General features: G+C 52.9%; 2 protein-coding genes and 1 pseudogene across 3 annotated transcripts in view; 1 reads left to right on the top strand and 2 right to left on the bottom strand.

Annotated features, from left to right (window-relative positions):
- Positions 1–1,090: 1,090 nt before the first annotated feature.
- Positions 1,091–18,579, bottom strand: part of LOC116439095 (basic salivary proline-rich protein 1-like) — a 42,225-nt gene continuing 24,736 nt past the window's right edge. The window contains exon 6 of one of the 2 annotated variants that reach the window (XM_032098195.1): positions 1,091–1,854. In XM_032098195.1, coding sequence (XP_031954086.1) covers positions 1,775–1,854 — 80 coding nt within the window. In that variant the 3' untranslated portion in view covers positions 1,091–1,774. The remainder of the gene's footprint in view (positions 1,855–18,579) is intronic. The other variant, XM_032098199.1, reaches the window with a different exon arrangement.
- Positions 10,027–11,347, top strand: LOC116439097 (annotated as a pseudogene).
- LOC116439096 lies at positions 11,435–17,873 on the bottom strand. The gene is made up of 2 exons (XM_032098204.1): positions 17,786–17,873; positions 11,435–14,015 (listed from the first exon to the last, which is right to left on the bottom strand). The coding sequence occupies exon 2, from the start codon at positions 12,596–12,598 to the stop codon at positions 11,609–11,611; it is 990 nt and encodes a 329-aa protein (XP_031954095.1). The 5' UTR covers positions 12,599–14,015; positions 17,786–17,873; the 3' UTR covers positions 11,435–11,608.

The following is an 18,579-nucleotide window of genomic DNA, read 5'->3' as shown; positions in this document are numbered from 1 at the left end:
GGGCCGGGCCACGGCCATCCTGAAGCCATGGACCTGTTCCAGCCATGGAACCCCCCCCACTGCCTTGCCGTGGGCAGCCGGAGCGGCTCGGCTCTCCCCCCTCTCCACTGCGATAAGAAAAATTCAACATTCCAGCTGCAAAGCTGCAAGGCCGAGGTGAGATTAACCCTTTTTATTGCTGTGAAGAGCTGAAAACCTGAGGGAAGAGAGAGAGGAGATGCTTAAAGCTGAAATTCTGTTGTGAAGCTATGATATATCAGAGTATCCTGTTGTAATTTCATGAAGATATGGGGGGTGGAGTGTTCAACTCGTGAGCAGAAGCACCTGTGCTGAGATAGGCAGATGCTGACGCAGCTGTAATTTCATGAGAAGTTTGGACAGGGAGAGATGGACCAGATGAGGACTTTGGCTCCAAACGGGAAAGGAGAAAACCTCAGTTCCTAGAGATGAACCAGATGAGGACTTTTGCTCCAAACGGGAAAGGAGAAAACCTCAGTTCCTAGAGATGCTCCCAGAGATAGTCCTAAAGATGAAGATGATGAAGACCCTTTGCTCCCAGGGAAGGAGAAGGGCCTCTGTTTTTGTTTCTGAACGGCTCAACCTTAAAATTGTACCCCAAAAAACTTCAAGAGTGGACCCTCGAAAGCAGTTGTGGGAAAAGCTGCAAGTCGGGGGAAGGGACTCACACGCAGGCAGAGAGACTCCTCTTCCTAAATGGACTGAACAATATTTGGAAGTGGGCGGCTGGCTCGTTGTGATAATGTTTTCATAGCATGAGCAAGAAGAGACTTCTCTTTCTAAATGGACTGAACAAGGTTATTATGGAAGTGGTAAACAGACTGAACATCTTAAGGGTTGTCTTTTCACATTGTCAGTGGGAGAAGGGAGGAAGGTGGGGGGAGGAGGAGAGTTCTGAAGGTGGTATAATTTTTTTTTCCTTCTTCTTTTAGGTCTGTTAATAAACTTCTTTATATTCTTTCAAGTTTGGTGCCTGCTTTGCGTTTCTCCTAATTCTTATCTCACAGCAGATAAACAGTAATGAGTATTTTGGACCAAACCACTACACAGTAAAAGAAGCAAAAAGAAAGAAAGAGAAAAGAAAGAAAAGAGGAGATAGAGAAAGAAGTGTGCGTGGGGGGTGGAGGGACAGGGAGAGAGTGATGCGTTAGGTAGAAACATATCACCCTTCTGGGGTTCCCAACGACATCTTGTTGCTCCCCTCCATCTGGTCTTGGTGAGGGTCCCCCACTGCCGCTGTGCTGCTATGCCACACCACACCACACCGAAAAGTATAGAATCCAGTGTATTAATGTACATTTTGGGCAGGTGGGAACGCCCATGTGCCTCCCTTGCAGGGGGCCAGTCTGACACTGTCCCTTGCAGCACTGTGGATCTGTTGCATCCTCTCTGGTGCAGGGTCTGGGGACCTCTTTGGGGGAGGCCTTTGATGGGCCATGTCACCCCCTCTGTCCTTCATGCGGATGCAGCTTCTCCTGGGGAGAAGGGGCCCCACAGCTGAGCTCCTCTGCACAGCAGAGGATGGGCATTGACTGCCTCTCACCAGAGGCTTTTTCATCACACACCCAAACCCTGTCTCCCCCTCACCCTTTGGTTCGAGGGTCTGTGTGAGTCTGGCAGCTGATAGCCCTGGGGCTACGGTCTTCACTCCAAAAGTGTTAAGCTTGTGCTCCGTGAATGTATTCTTCTCTCCCAGCCCTGAGTTGTTACTTTATCTTCATCAGCGAGCAGTGTAGGGCTTCAGTCAGGGCCCCATTCAGGGTGTGGTGGTCTTCTCTGCAGCTTTTGTAATACAGTGTTGTGGTCTGACACAGCTAAGCGTCAAGCACATGAAATCTGTTATTTTCATAAGGGGAAAAATAAGAAAATATTGAGGAAAATTGGAGAGCTGCAAGGCAAAGCAGGTTCAAACTTAAACAGTTGCTGTACAAAGGAAAGGTTTATTACTAACAGAATTAAAAGTAAAAAGGAATAACAAGAAATTACAGCAAACCTCCCCTCTCTCCCAGCACTCTCCTCGTTTTACTCAAGTCACACAAAGGGTAACAGAACATGGGATGTTAGTCAGTGTTGCAGTTCTTGATAAGTCTCTTTCATATGCTTCAGGAAAAAAGGGTTTTCTTCAGCTCCACATGGTTCCCAAACTGCCACCAACAGCAGATCTGCCCGGAAAGAAACAATCTGCTGTGGTGTAAAACATCTCTTCCATGGAAAATCTCACAGTTCCTTCACACTGCCAAACATAGGCTATCACTTGGGGTTATTAATCTTTTTAAGGATGAGTTACTTTGGCCTGAACACAAAGGCTTTTTTTCGCCACAAGTCTCTAAAAAAAGCCTCTCAATACTTCCATGTAGCCTGGCATAGGCACTCTTCACAATTTCCATGGCCCACACGTGAACTTTTCATCCCCCCATGTACTTCAAATGGAATAAAGAGACAAACAGTTTGTGATATTACAGTTTCTTACCACGGCATGCAAGAAGGGTTTTAAGCTACGCGCGAAAATTGCGGCACCGCCCTCTTTTCTCCTGTTACCATGCTCTCAGCTCCGTCTCACAGGACTCACTTTCTCTTTCTCTCTGACCCTGAAGCCGCCATGTTGAAGAGTGTTCTTGTTCGGGCTTTATGGTGGAGAAAGCCTCGCTCCCTTTGTGCTGCTGGCTGCGTGGTGTCCTCTTCAGTTCAGCACGAAGTGTGCTGGCTGCAGGCAGGAGGCTCCGCCGGCTCTTGCTGGCTCTGCTGGCTCCGCATGGAGAGGAGAGGAGAGGAGAGGAGAGGAGAGGAGAGGAGAGGAGAGGAGAGGAGAGGAGAGGAGAGGAGAGGAGAGAGGAGAGGAGAGGAGAGGGACCCCCCCGTCCCAAGAAGCCGCGCTAGATGGGTTTAGCTGTGTGGCAGTCCATGGCTGGTTTTAGCTGCCTGTGGCTCTGGGACAGTTCCCACCCCCCAGTGACCAGGGTCTGTGCCGCAGCGTTGGGAAAAAGGGGGGGCAGGGGTCCCGGCCCAGCAGGGCCCGGAGGCTTGGAGGCCCCCCCACCTTCCGGCAGGCAAGCTCGGACCAAAGGCAAATTCCCGCCTTTCCGTGTGGTTTAAATATGTAAATTGCGAGAAGCGTCATTAGTCTAAAAGACTGTCCATCAACTCAGGTTCAATCCACTACATACAGTTATGCTGTAATAGGCAAAAGTCCTTTGTGAAGATGTTTAAGTCATAAACAATAATATTTCAGTCTCCGACACAAGACAATCCAGGATCACAACCGGGTTAAGACTTGGTTGCCAAGGCAAAATTTTAGGAACGGATCCATTGATGATGCTGTGGTAACTGACTTTCGGAATGGGACCGCAAATGGTTGCCATGGCAACAGGTTCTGCTACAGGCCTCAGCTTGTGCCCATGGCAACCACTTGTAGCAATGGGTCTCCATGGAGATGCTCCAGGACTGGTGTCAGCCATGGGTCCTGGTGATGGGCCTGGAGTGACAGGATGAGGGAGAATGGCTTCCCCCTGATAGAGACCAGGTTTAGATGAGCTTTTAGAAAAAAAATTTTCCCTGTGAGGGTAGTGAGGCCCTGGCACAGGTTGCCCAGGGAAACTGTGGTTGCCCCATTGCTAGAAGTGTCCAAGGCTGGTTTGAACAGGGCTTGTGGCAACGTCATCTAGTGGACTGTATCCCTGCCCATGGCAGGAGGGTTGGAAATACAGGCTCTTTAAGGTCCTTCCAACCCAAACCATTCTGTAATTCTGTGATTCCATGAGCGGTGTGTGATGTGGTGGTTGGAGTGTCTTGGGCAGAGCAACCACAAAATGACAGTTTTCCATTGTGGGGGAAGAAAGGAGGGACAGCAGAACTGCCCCCTTGGACTGCTGGAGGGCAGACTTCATCCTGTTTAGGAGATCCATTGACAGAGTCCCTTGGGTGTCAGTCCTGAAGAGAAAAGGAATCCAAGAAAGCTGGACATGCTTTAAGAAGGAAATTTTAAAGCTCCAGGAGCTGAGCCCATGTGCCATAAAACAAGCCAGTGTGGGAAAATGACTGGAAAATGACTGGCCTGGTTAAAGAGAGAACTTAGGCAGGAACTCAGGGCAAAAAAGAGCATGTGTCACCTCTGGAAGGAGAGGCAGAAAACCTAGGGGATTACGAGGATGTTGTGAGGTGACATAGCAAGAAAATTAGAAGGGCCAAAGCCAAGCTGGAACTTAATTTGGCCACTGCAATTAAAGTTAACAAGAAAAGTTTCTATAAATCCTTTGGCAGCAAAAGGAGGGCTCAGGAAAGTCTCCATCCTTTCCTGGGTGCAGAGGGCAGTGCCATGTCATGGAGGAGGAAAATGTCTTTAATGGCAAACCCAGTTGTCCTGAGGATGCTCAGCTCCCAGGGCTGGAAGTTGGTGACAGGGAGCTGAGTGAAGTCCAGGAGGAAACAGTCAGTGACTGCTCTGCCAATGAGACACACACACAAGTCCCTGGGCACAAATGAGATGCACCTGAGGGTACTGAGAGAACTGGAGAAAGAGCTGGCCAAGCCAATTTCACTCATTTCCCACCAGCTCTGGTGAACTGGAGGAGTTCCTGTTGACTGGAAATCAGCAAATGTGATGCTCATCTACGAGAAGGATTGGAAGGAGGGTCCAGTGTCAGTGACTGAGGCACGGACCCAGACCGGCAGGGAATCGGAATCATTTATTCAAAGGAATGAGCTGGTTTTATACACTCTTCTAAGGCACAGTATTTCCTTCTATGCTAATCCTCACTACCCTGTGACCTATCCCGTGTTGCCACATCAGCAACACACTTCCTTCTATGGGATGATCACTCGCTGTTCACCCATCCATCAGCTCCCGGCAGGCTCCTCTCCATAGGAGTCTGCAGTTTGACACCTCCTCCCCCTACCAGGGTCTGGTGGAGACAAGCTTCCCTGTGCTGCCATGTGCTCCTTTGTGCTGCCATGTGCCTCTGCAGGCAGGTTATACAGCTTGTAATTCAACTTTATTCCATCTCTTCCCACAGTCTAGAGAACTCCAGCCTGTCAGCCTGACCTCTGTACTGGGAAAGGCCACGGAGCAGATCATCCTGAGTGCTATCCTACAGCATGTGCAGGACAACCAGGGGATCAGGCCCAGACAGTGCACGTTTGGGAAAGGCACGTCCTTCTGTGACAGAATGACCCACTCAGTAGATGAGGGAAAGGCTGTGGATGTGTGTTTCTAGAGGTCAGTAACGTCTTTGACACTGGAGAAACTGGCTGCTCATGGATTGGACAAGGCAACTGTTTGCTGGGTGAAAAACTGGCTGATGCCCAAACCCCGAGAGTGGTGGGGAATGGAACTAAATCCAGTTGGGGCTGGTGTAGCAGGACATGTTCCCTGCCACAAGAGTTTGCTAATTGGTGAAATAACTCACTAAAGAGAGCTTGTCTTGTGGTTATTCAGGTGCCATGGAAGTGACCCTTCTAGCTGACAATAAACATCTTGCTGTGGCAGCAAGATTGTAGAAAGATAAGCTGGAGTTTCTGACAGACACTTTACTTCACAACCAAATTTTCACAAAACAGAAGTCTTCTGCACATTCCCTGGAAATTTGTGGGGCTTTTACCCCAAAATCGGGACACTGGTTTTGTGGTTACTCTCTCAAGGGTTGAGTGAAAGGACTCTGTGCACATTCTTGCCAGTTTGGTGGTAAGTTACATTGCCTCCTAATCTATACTATTTCTTTCCCAGCTTTAATATAGGTACCGTATAGTTACTTATAAAACTGTACAGTTGTGCACTGTTTTATGTAATCTACTGGTAGTTCTTTTGTTTTATACTGTGTAGTAAGTAACTCTTTTCAAGACCTTTTGTCTGTTATCTCCTGTCTATTCAACAAATAACTCATTTTTTACTAGACCTGATCTGCCACTCTTAGAACTTTGCGAGCCAGAGTGGTTAAGGTGCAGGCCACCTAATTCAAGCTGTATCCAAAAGTCTTAGCCTAAGATAGGGCTTGTCTGAAGCTCCCACTCTATCCATAACAGCCGATCACTTGTGGGTGACTGCAGGGGTCAGTGTTGGGGTCAGTCCTGTTAAACATCTTTATTGATGATCTGGATGAGGGGATCGAGTGTAAGTCACAGTAAGTTCACAAATGACACCAAATTGGGTGGGAGTGTGGATCTGCTGGAGGGCTTGTTTTTCTCCGGCAGTGTCTTGGTTTTGAAAGACAGGTGTCTGCTAAGGAAGGCAGAAGCCTCCCTTGAAGTGGCAGATATAACCCCTTTCCCTCTGAGTTATTATAATTTTGAAATCAAGGGCCTTTAGGCAAAGATGTGGGAAATAGGAATAACAGTTCTTTACTATATATATATATATATATATATGTATATATAACCAGTCAAACAAAACAACAACAACTATGGCAGTAACAGCAAACACAAACCCAGTCCCAGCCTTCTCGGCTGTCGGGCCCTTTCCCCTCGGGTGCAGTTCCGCTCGCAGCCGGCAGGGGCGCTGGCGGCTCCCGGTGAGCAGGGCAGGTGCGATGGTTCCCCCGCGGCTGCAGGGGGCGCTCCGGAGCGAGCTCGGGGAGCATGCGGCACTGGTGCCCTGGGATCCCGGGAAGGATGGAACAAAGGCTTCACAAACCCCTGGGCAGCCGATCCCGGACTCTCAGGAACGGCAGGCTGGAACGGCAGGCTGGAACGGCAGGCTGGAATGGCAGGCTAGAGCGGCAGGCTGGAGCGGCAGGCACAAACACAAATCCCGGGTGGCAGACGAGATGTATCCAGATGGGGAACCCCCCGGAGGTCCAGGCAGGCAGGGCGAGCAGGGCTACACCGTAGCGAAAGCTTGAAGCAGCAGAAGGGCAGGGCAGCCACAGCCTGGCCTCCAGCAGGGCAGGGAAAACGGCTTTGGGATCCCGGCGTTGTTTCCAGCAGAAAGAAAAACGGCCGGAAAAAGGAACCAGCAGCTCCTCTCTCTGCAGCTTCTCTCTCCGGATGCTGAGAGCGAACTGAACCCACACCCAGGTGAAACAAAAGAAGTGGCCAGGCCCCTTTGTCTTCTCTTAAGCACCCAGCGATTTATCATCTTAGAATGGGGGAAAACTCCTTTAACAGAAAAAAACCTAGATCTCTTAAAACCCCAACAGGCAGTTTCCAGGTATCATCTGTGATCTTTGACTTCTTCAGTCTTTTGATCTTTACACTCAGCATCAGAATGTGAGAAGTCACTGTTCTGTTTCTTTGGCTGCTGTTCTGCATGCTCTAGCTGCAGTTGGGAGCTGGTCAGGTCCACTGCTTCCCTTACGATGTTCTCACAGCTCCTTGGGAAAATTCTGCAGCCTGGCTCCTGCTATCCCCCCTCTTGTTCTGCTTCTCATGCAGCACGGGGGTGGAATTTGCTAGCAGGGCTGGGGCTGAGGTGAAAGGCACCATGCAGGCGGGATTCTCAACAGCTGGGGGAGCAGAGCGGCAGCTGTGGCGACTTGGCAGCCTCAGGGCATTCGCAGAGCAGCTGCAGAGGGGAGAAGGCGCAGCTCCGCAGTGCCGAAGCAGCGAAGGAACGGCCAGGGTGAGCTGGGGCAGAGCGTTCTCACAGGAGCTGCCTCCAGCCCGCTGTTACAGCGGGGGAAACAACAACAAACTGTCTCTTCAACTCCCACGCCACGTGGGCGGCCAGGGCGAGCCGCCACAAGCGGCCACGCAGGGCTCGGTCCTGGGCTAGCAGCATGGCTGGCTTGGGCATGCCCCCCTCGGTGGGGGGAGGCAGCCACGCATGAGCCGGGCGTGGGTCGTGGGCGGGCTTGGCAGCAGCGGTGATGGGGGAGAAAAGTGGCTGGGCTTGCACCCCGTCTAAGCTGCCACAGTTTCTTCAGTCTGTGTTCGAAAGGCACTAGATCCCCTCTGTCTCTAGTATCATCAGGCTGTCTCAAGCCTCTCAGGGAGTCTCCAAATGCCGCTTTTTCGGCTCGGGGCTTCTCAAGCCGTAGTAGGAACCTGCCGGGGTCATGGCGCCGGGGCAGCCCCGTGGGCTTTGCAGGCGGGTCACTGCTGCTTCATCACGGCTTCTGCTGGGGCTACTGGGGCCCGAAGCCAGCTCGGCTGGGGCACAGAGCCAATGCTGAGGGGCAGGCTGAGCCCAGCGGGAGTGCCGGTCCGGCACAGGGCCTGGAGCAGGCGGGCGCGAACGCTTCGCAACCTCCCCTCACGAAGTGGGTGCAGGTGCTGTGTTCAGCAGCTTTCGCAGTGCCTTGCCCTCTAGTGCACACAGCCGCAGCCTCACTAAGGCTGGGCAGTGAAGGGAAGGAGACCAGGGCAGCGCACGTGGAGGTGCTGCTGTCCCCGAGCGTCCCGGAGTCTCCCCGGCTGCTACCACCCCCACTCTCGGTCTCAGCCACGTGGGAACGTGAGGTGGGTTGGTTTTCACGGGCAGGACTACCGATGGAGGGCACAGGGACACAGGCATGAGAGGCAGGGTGCACAGGTGGGAAGGATTCTTGGTGGAGGGAGAAGGGCCCGACGCAACACGTATCGACACGTGGGAAGGGCCAGGGACGGAAGAGGGACCGCGCGCGGTACCATAAGCGGGAGCAGGTCGGGGAGGGGGACTGCGCGCGGGCGAAGAGCCCGCCACTCTCACCGGGGCTTCCACATGGCGTTCGCCATTTTGTCTGAGGGGAGTGGAAGCGGGAGAATTAAAAATAAAGGTAGCAGCTGGGATTGCAGGACTGATTCTGCTGCCACTCCGATCTTGGAGCAAATTTATAGTGGAAAAAATCGGGTGTGTACAGGGAAGGGGTTTGGGGTAGAACCCGGGGTGGCCTGGCCAGCACCACCGTGGGCAGGGAACAAAGGAGACAGGGAGAGAGCAGGCAGACAGTAGCAGACCTGTGCACTCTGGCAGAATCCATCTCCTGGTTTCCCTTAAAGCAGGGCAGAGGGATCAGGGATGCAGGGAGAGGAAAGCGGTAAAGGGTTTTTTAAACTGGGGTTAACTATTCCCAACTGTTTCACAAGACTATCAACAGCTTTTGCTACCTTGCAAAGCAAATAACCTTTTCCAGACATAAACAACCATTGCACAAAGCGTTTTAAATACTCAACTAACCACTGCTTAAACAACCACTGAACAAAATGTTTTAAACCTTCCCTGGTATAATGAAAATTTTCCCAAACAAGGACTCTTAGAACTGGGAGAAAGGCTTCTCACAGAAGATGGGAAAACTCTGCCCTTATCTCTCTCTCTTCCCAACCTTAGAGATAAAAGGCAATTTACAAAAAAGGATACAAAAGTGACCCATATTACCTTAGAGTGTCAAATAAAAGTCTCAAGGTTGGCCCACCGACTTTAGACCAGTCTTCTCTTTCCCTAGAAGGTTGTTGGTCTCCCCTGCCGAGCCCCTGATAGAACTCGGAGGTTTCTTTAGGGCTATGGCTGCTCAGATGTGACTTAAATCCAGGAAGTACTGGAGACGCTCTTGGGGATGGTCCCAGGCCGTCCACGTTGATGCGCCATTTAATGGCTCCGTGGGGTCCCGCGTGTACCCGCAGACAGACGGGTGGGTTCAGTATTATGGTCGGTAGCAAACAGTCGAGAAGGGCATTTGCGTGCATTCTGGCAGGAGCATTTATTGCTTCGACACCATTGAGGTTGCAGGGGCAAATATGAACATGGTCCCAAAGCTCATGGTTTTGTCTGGGGGCAGGGAAAAGGCAGGACTAGCGAACGGGGACCAGTGGGGAACTCTGGGGGAGTGACGAGGGGTAGAGGCTAACAGCCAACCGGGGAATTCAAACTGGGGTAGATTAACATAACAGAACAAGCATCCTGGGAGAAGCCCCCTTGGCCACCCCAACATAAAGTGGCTCCTATGGTACTAGGGACCCATTTTAATGAGAACTCTCTGTCCCTTGTAATGTATGTTCACTGGCCACCACACACCACTGTCCCCAAAGCCATGCACAATTCCCTCTGGGGCACCAGGCACATCTCCTACTCAGGATGTGCTGCACAGGTCTTTCTTCTTACCTTCCTACTTGGAACAGAGTATTGTCTCCTCACTGTCATGTGCTACGACCGCTATGTGTCCATCTGCAAACCCCTGCACTACGGGACCCTCCTGGGCAGCAGAGCTTGTGCCCACATGGCAGCAGCTGCCTGGGCCAGTGCCTTTCTCAATGCTCTGCTGCACACGGCCAATACATTTTCCCTGCCCCTGTGCCAGGGCAGTGCCCTGGGCCAGTTCTTCTGTGAAATCCCACACATCCTCAAGCTCTCTTGCTCACACTCCAACCTCAGGGAACTTGGGCTTCTTGCTGTTAGTTCCTGTCCCAGTTTGAGACAAATTAAGGGAAACGTTCTGGAAGGAACATCCCCTTCAAAGAAGGCAGGTTACAGCCAGGTAACCTGGTTCGGAAAGAATTTTCCTCGGAGGAAAGTGAAAAAACTGTTTCTTTAACAAGCAAAAGTGCACCCAGGCACGGGAAAAAGAATAATGTAAAATAATAAAACCTCTTGCTGTGACGAGAACCTGGTAAAATTCAAAGTCCTTTGTGGCGTAGCTCTCTCCTCTCTGAAGCTGGGGTTCGGCATGGGCCCCTCTGGGCCGTGGTGTAGGGCCTCCAGATGATGTTCTGGTGTTGCTGAACAGTCCAGAAGAGGAGAAGAAGAAGCCAAACTCCCAGGGCTCCATGCTTTAGCTAACAAAAAAGCTAACTAGAAAAACAAGAGAATGCCACTCTCTTCCCTGCTGCAGAGAGCCTAGAGCTGAGGAAAAAAACAGGAAGATGCTTTCCTCTGCTCTGTAGCAGTGAAAAACGCAGGGGATTGTATTCGTCCTTGAAGCACAAAACCACTTTTTTTTCCCCCCTTCTCTCGGACCCAGCTTAAAGACACAGAAAGGCACAGGATTCATGTCTGGCATAGCACAGACGATAGGGAATACAGTATCATACATTACCCCAGGACAGTGCCTGTTTAGCCTTTGGCTGTTTTGTGTTCATGGTTTTCTCCTATGTGCAGATCTTCAGGGCCGTGCTGAGGATCCCCTCTGAGCAGGGATGGCACAGTCTTTTCCATGTGCCTCCTTCACCTGGCCGTGCTCTCCCTGTTCCTCAGCACTGCCTTTTTTGTCTACCTGAAGCCCCCCTCCATCTCATCCCCATCCCTGGATCTGGCCCTGTCACTTCTGTACTTGGTGGTGCCTCCAGCCCTGAACCCCCTCATCTACAGCCTGAGGAACCAGGAGCTCAAGGCTGCAGTGTGGGCACTGATGGCTGGACGATTTAAGAAACATTAAACTGCTGGCCAATTTCTGCAAATCACTTGTAATAAAACTCGTCTTTGATCGTTCTTGTTGGTTTGGTTAAGGGGTTATTTTTTCTCTTCAGTTATTTATTGTTGTCCACAAAGCAAGGGCAATATTTCTTCCGTTTCTCCTTTTGTTTCTCTGCACCTTGGCTGTGGCCCCAGCCTGTGTCAATGAGGAGCTGTGCTCTCGGTGCCTTTAAATGAACTCAAGGATCTGCCAGCAAAGTTTCCAGCAGAGATGCCCCTTTAGTTGCCTTGTGTGGAGCTGCAGCAGCAATGTCTGTGTGCAGAGCTGGGGGCAGATCAGGGGGGCACAGCAGCTGTGGCCAGGAGCAGCAGCCCTTGGTGCTGCCAGTGCTGCTCCCGTGCCACTGCCCCGCTGCCCTCCTGCCCCTCGTGTTGCTGCAGGGCCTGAGTGCTCTGGGGCTCGCTCCCAGCCCTGGGCTGGCAGTGCCGGGGCTGCAGCAGGGACAGGCCATGGGCACTGCTGGGGCAGCGCTGACGCCTCAGGGCAGGGCCTGGGGGCTGCAGGCTCCTTGCCCAGGCTCTCTCAATAGCATGCCCAGGCCAGTGCTCAGCAGAGAAAACCCCCGTGAGCAGCCCCAGGGTGGCCGTGGGCAGGGTGGGGGCAACCAGCATGGCTGGTGCTCTGCAGGGTCCCTGGGGGAGCCGGGAAGGAGCAGCAGAGCAGGGGCTGATCCATCCCCCCTGCGCTGGACACCCCAGGGCAGCGTCCCAGAGCGGCCTCATGCAGCTGCCAGCAACATCCCCCCTCTGCAGCCCTGGCCTCTCCCCAGCTCCGAGAGGGGCTGGATCCTTGCAGGCACACACACGGCACGACTGGCTCAGGAGCCCCTGTTTGCACTGCACAGCCCAGGCGTGAGCACCCCACGCTGTTGCTGTGGGGAGATGAACCTGAGTGAGCACAAATGCCATCAGCCCCTGGGGGCCAGCAAGGGCTGGGGGATGGCAGGGAAACCACTCAGCTTTGTTGGGGCCTCTCAAGTCAGCCAGAAAGTTTGTTCCCATCAGCTCTGAGTTTCCTCTCCCACTGCAGACGTTGTTGCTCAGAGCCAGGGCTGCCTGGCAGCCACCCCAAACAGCCCTGAGCATTTCCTTTGCTTCACTTTTGCTTTCTTTCCTCTCTCCTGCTCCACATTTCTTGCTCTTGCCCATCCCTGTCCCCTCCCCTGCAAACAGCCCAGCCCTGTTTGCCCTTTCCTCTCTGGCCCCATTCCCCATTGCAGTTGCTGCCTTGGCACCACGGCAACGTCCCTTGGGGAGCAGGATCATCCTACAAGTGCTGCAGGAATTGTCTGCAGGGCCCTGCAGTGCCTCGAGCTGTTCCCTTGCCAGAGGCACCAGAGGCCAGGGGGGCACATCTGGGCTGCTGTGTCTGGCTGTGGGGCTCCCTGTTGTGGGGCAGTGAGGAGGAGCTGGAGAGGCTCTGCAGGACTGACAGGATGGGCTTTGGGGCCCGTGTGGAGAAGCTGAGTGTGGGGGCCGGTGGGCCTGCTGGACAAGGAATGAAGGGAGTCCTATGGTGGGACAAGTCCTATGCTTCTTTACAGATTAGGGTGACTGAAAAAGCTTCCCTCAGAATGCCCTGATCTGTTATAATAATGTGCCCTAGTCCTGCTTCCCTGGTTGGCTCTGTTGGCTGCTCCACTCCTTGTTACCTTATATACCCCATTGCCACGCCCTCAGAGTTTCCTTATTGGTTCCCTTACCCTGGCCCCACCTGTGTGCCGCCCCCTGCCCTCAGACCATTATTGGTCCCTGATGCCCTACCCCCCTCTCGTGTAAAACCCTAGACCTCCCATTGTTCTCGACCTACTTCTGTGGAACCTTGCACGAGTGTGGCTGCAATAAATCTCTCCCATAGAACCCCATGCGAAGACCTTTCTTGCTCCTTTGTCGTCGGACTGCTTTGCCAGCTATCCAGTGTGTGTGTGTGTACATGTGTGTGCAAGTGTGGTGGCTGCACCGAGCGGCTTCCTGCTGGGGATGATTTTGGGAAGGTCACAGCACTTTACCATCCAAAACCGCTGTGACACTGAGGGACTTGGACTGCTGGACCTTCTGAAGAGGAGGCCCAGGGCTCATCCTGAAACTGCTTCAAGGGTGGTTTCAGAGGATTCTTGGGAATGGGAAGAGAAGGAAACCTCCCCAAAGCGCAGCTTGGAAGGTTCAGGCTGGAGGTGAGGAAGAAGAAAAGTCCCTCCAAGGGTAGAATGTTGGTGCACAAGGTCTCCCAGTGTGAGACTGGACCATGCCACGGCTCTGTGTGCCAGGAGCCGGCAGCGCTGGGGGCAGGGACCCCAGGGAGGGCACAGAAATGCTGGGGTGAGAAATGCTAGGGGGACAGCGAGATGGGCATGTGCAGCCAGCCAGGGCAGAGGAGCAGCACGGACAGGGGACACAGCCTGCAGGAGAGATGGCCAAGGGCTGGGCAGGGCTGGCAGGGCCAGAGGCACCCAGGGCTGTGTCCCCTGGGCTCTGGCACTGCCTCTGGATGCCCCACAGAAGGAACTTTCCTTTGAGGGGCTGCACTTTGCTTCTCCGTCTCCCCTCCCTGAGGAGGCTGACAGGGGTTTCAGGTTTATGGCATTTGTTCTTCCTCCCCCTCACATCCCACTGCCCCACAAACAGCCCCGAGCCACCCAGGAGGGACAGGCCCTGCTGGGCCAGGCCTGGGCTCAGGGCTGGGCTGTAGAGGGATTCCTTGTGGAACAGGGGCATATGATACCCCAGGAAAGATTGGACAACCCAGGGTTGCTGAGGAAAAACCCCTGAACAGGCCCCTGGCTGCAGGCAAGCCTGGAAGACACCTGGCAGCAGGCAGCCTTGAAAATCCTTGGCAAAGTTATACACTGGTTGGCTCCCCCGCGGATCAGGGGCCGTCCAGAGGGACTAGGGCGTGAATCTTTGCAAAGTAGATACAAGCTTGTGTAGGTAAACTATAAAACGGAGAAAGATGCTCACATCGTATCAGTCTCTGTGTCGTTTATCCAGTCAGCTCTTCAGCACTCGGGACCCCCCCCCTGCAAAACCTGGTGCCTGAGCAGGGACTTGAGTGATTTTTCGCTTAAATGCGTTTCACTTAGATGTGGTTTGTTTTTCGCTTAAATGTGTTTCGCTTGAATGTGGTAAGACTCTGAATCATTGCACTGACGGTGAGGAGCCTGGAGAGCTGGAGCGGGAGTGTCCCGGCAAAAAAGTTGAGTGGAGCCGGAGACTGGAGCTCGCGTGGCTGAGCAAGCCCCCGCAGGTAAGAAGGAAGCTATGGAATACGAGGCTGCAACTCGTCTCCTAGCCAGTATCCTTTCTAAGAGAGGCGAGACTGTAAAAGATCAAGATCTTTATGCCCTAGTTACGCGGGCCCGGGAACAAAGGTTTTTGAAATGCACTTTGCTTTTGTTCTTGACCAAAGAGTGGTGGGAAGTTGGAAACAGACTGTGGCTGTCCACGATTGAGGGTGGAAAGGAAGGTAAAGAAGCAAAAGCTCTCAGATTAACATGGAGAGCTGTGACTAATACCCTTGCAGAAATGAAAGCAGAGAGGAAGGTGGCTGTGGCAGCCATGGAGGTGCTGGGGGGTGGTGGCCCCGGGAAGGAAAGAGATGGGGGTCTCACGGAGCGGCGGCCGGAGACCAGGGAGGAGTTCAGGGCTGCACGATTCTTTGGGCTGACCGCAGGCAGACCAATTAAGGGAACAGCAGCACCTGTACGCTCACTGCGGGAGCTGCTGGACTCGGCGGGGAAGGAAGTTACCCCTCAGAAGTCTGAGGGAGAAATGGCCGCAAAGGCGGAAGCACAGGCTCCCAACCCGGGGGGCAGGGCGCAGGTGAGCAGAGGAGAAACGAGTGGTCCTAGCACCTGGCTGAAAATAGCAGCACGCAACACCCCTCTGCCGGAGAGTGGATCATCATCCGACTGCGAAGCAGCCTCTATGGCTTTGTTGCCCACAGAGGCAGAGCCAGCCAGGGCTGCCGGGGGTCAGCCCCAAGAGGAGGAGAAGCACCGAGAGATGATGCATGAATTAATGAAGAAGCTTGCTGAATTGTCTACGTGCCAGGACACAAGTGAGCACCCCAAAGAGCCGGAAGTTGAGTGCAATCCCAGTGGTTTCCTTCAACAGAACCAGCCAGCCACCCGAGGGAGCCTCGGAGTGGACGTGGTAACCTCAATAGAAGTCACGCTGACGAACCACCAGGTCACCCTGATCCCGACCACAGCCAAGGGCCCCCTGTCATCAGACGGCCCTCATCTGGGTGGCCTACCTGTGGGGCGGTCATCAACCAGCTGGCAGGGAGTAGTGGTGCTCCCTGGAGTCATCGATGCTGACTACACCAGCAAAATTAAGATAGCCTACGTGCTGCAACCACCTGTAACTATCCTGCAGGGCAGTCGCATTGCCCAAATCGTCCCCTTTCCCCTAATGACCAACAGGGGAACCAGCAACAGCAGTGTCCGCGGAGACCACGCTTTTGGGTCCTCTGTGTTCGATGTGTTTTGGACATTGAACCTGGCCCAGAGACCTCAGTGGCAAGTGATCCTGTGAAGGGGGGCAGAAGCCATCAAAATACAGCCGCTTTTCGACACAGGGGCCGACGTTACCATCATTAACCAGGTGGTATGGCCACCTGGTTGGGAACTGGAAAAACCAGCAGCCACGCTGGCAGGGGTGGGGGGAGCACAAATCCCCCAAGTAAGTGCAACCCCAATTACCCTAGAGTTTGAGGACAATCAAACCATTGTGTGTTGCCCCTATGTTATGAAGCTGCCTCAGACCCTGCAAGGCCTGATCAGACGCGACATCCTTGTGCAGCTAGGCCTTGTGCTCACCACAGACCAGCATTTATGCTGACGGCCGCTGCCAGTCAGCCACCCATATGGGCTCTCACCTGGTTAACAGATGACCTTGTCTGGGTTGAGCAGTGGCTGGTAACAGATGTAAGGCTGAAGATAGCAGAACAGCTTGTTGCAGAACAGCTAGAAGCAGGACATATCAAGCCTTCAGTCAGCCCATGGAACACCCCCATCTTTGTGATCCCAAAGAAGCCAGGAAAATGGCACCTCCATCATGACCTTCGACAAGTGAATACGTGCATGCAAACTATGGGGGCACTGCAACCTGGGCTACCAGCTTCTACAATGATCCCAGCGGGATGGAAAATCACTGTAATTGACTTAAAAGACTGCTTTTTCACAATCCCATTGCATCCAAAGGACACAGAACATTTTGCCTTTACAGTGCTCACAAAGAATTGCAGTGAGCCTACTAAGCGCTAGGAGTGGGTTGTCCTACTCCAGGGGATGAAAAATTCCCCCACGCTGTGTCAGCTATATGTTGACTGGGTGCTACATCCGATTCGACGACGCTACGCAGAAGCACTCATCTACCATTACATGGATGACATCCTGATAGCTACTGCTACAGAGTTACCAGATAAAGAGATGCAATGGGTCAGAAAGCAACTGCATGAGACTGGATTAGAGATCGCCCCCAAGAAGATCCAGCGGACTACACCATGGATGTACCTGGGCTGGCTCATATCAGAATCGCAAATTAGGCCCCAAAAGATTGAGCTAAACACAGAAATCTCCACGCTCCATGATGCGCAGCAGCTGCTAGGAGATCTGCAATGGGTCTGTGGAGTCACGGGAACCACGAATGCTGACCTCGCCCCCTTCCTGCCATGGCTGCACGGGACTAACGCTGCCGAACCTCGAGAATGCTCCCCAGACCAAGCAGCAGCTCTCGCCAAGGTCGCAGATAAGCTGCGGCACGCATGGGTATCATACAGAGAAGAAGGAGTCCCACTCGCCATCCTCATCACCCTGATCGGCGCAGCAGGTTCACATGCCATCATCCACCAATGGCAAAAGAAAAAGGGGGAGGACATCCGGATTCTTAAATGGATCTTCCCACCGACTCAGCCACGCTCCAGACTGCAGTCCAGGGTAGAGATGGTGGCACTTTTAATCCGAAAGAGTCGCGACTGAGTGATGGAGTTGGACGGCAGGGAGGCAGAGGACAACAGTGTACCGGTCCGGACGGGGGACCTGGAGTGGATGCTATGCCACGCGGAGGCACTGCAAGAAGCTCTGCTCAGATTCACCGGCGTGGTCCATAACAAGCGCCCACAGGGAAGGCTGGCACAGTTGCTGGGGCGCTATGAGTGGCTGGACCGCCTGCTGAATGTAGAACGGCCAGTGCTAGAGCGCACAGTGTTCACGGATGTGGGGAGGAAGACGAAGCGGGCCACCTGTGCATGGAAAGAGAACAACCACTGGAAGACTCATGTCATAGCAGGAGAACCGGCTGACAGCTTGCAAACACTCGAACTGCGCGCCGTGATATGGGCCTTACAACAGTGGTCGAAGGAACCAGTGAATGTAGTCAGCGATTCCCTATATGTTGTTGGAGTAGCACAACAGATCCATGATGCAGAAATCCGGCATACTAACAATGAACTGGGCCTTTCTGCTTCCTCCAGCCAGCCCAGGGCTTTCTCAGCATTGCAGTTCCCTGCTCAGAGCCTCTGGCTCCCTGCAATCCTGGCAGAGCTCAAAGATCTGCTCTCACGAGTCCCTGGGGAGGCTTTGGCAGTCCCTGCTCTCAGTGGGGCCCATTGATGCTCCAAGGGACTTGGAGTTTTCTTCTGATGCCTTAAGCAGCTTCTTCATCCTCCTCTCAGTCCCTGAGGGTCCTGGACTCAGCCCCAAAACCACCGTAGGGGTCATTAAAATACAAGAAAGCCCTCAGGAGTTATCTTTTGTCAATTGTCTTCAAGTCTGCAAGGCTTGTACAGTTAATTGGAGTTGATTTGTAGTGTTGTTATGGAGGAAGATTTCAAAGTGCAGCCCTGAATTTTTTTTATTTTAAGAAAGGGAATATTTTATTGTTTTTAAGTTTAGAGAAGTCATAATAAAATCATTCTCCAAGTGATCTTGATGCTGAGTGTCTCCTGACCCAGTTTGTTAGGGGAAAAGCAGGGGATGATAATTCCCAGCCATTCATCTCCCTCTTCCCCTTCAGATCTGGCACGTCAGCTTTTGAAAGTGTCCAGTTTCCCCTGGATGTCAAAGATACCACCTTCTTGTTATTTATCTAGCAGGGTTCCTCTATGTGGTCTCCAGCTTGTCTAAAATAAGGGCTAAGATTTCCAGAGGGGTTGCCCAGACACTTGCCCCAGTTGTGGAAAATCCTAAGTGCTCTGGGGTATGGGAGGACATAGGCCAGACCCTGAAGCAGTTTTCTGACCCAGT

The sequence above is a fragment of the Corvus moneduloides genome, unplaced genomic scaffold (genome assembly GCF_009650955.1).
Source record: "Corvus moneduloides isolate bCorMon1 unplaced genomic scaffold, bCorMon1.pri scaffold_98_arrow_ctg1, whole genome shotgun sequence".
NCBI classification, from domain to species: domain Eukaryota; kingdom Metazoa; phylum Chordata; class Aves; order Passeriformes; family Corvidae; genus Corvus; species Corvus moneduloides.
Note: the sequence above shows the minus strand (reverse complement) of the source record. Positions and strands in the feature narration are given on the sequence as shown.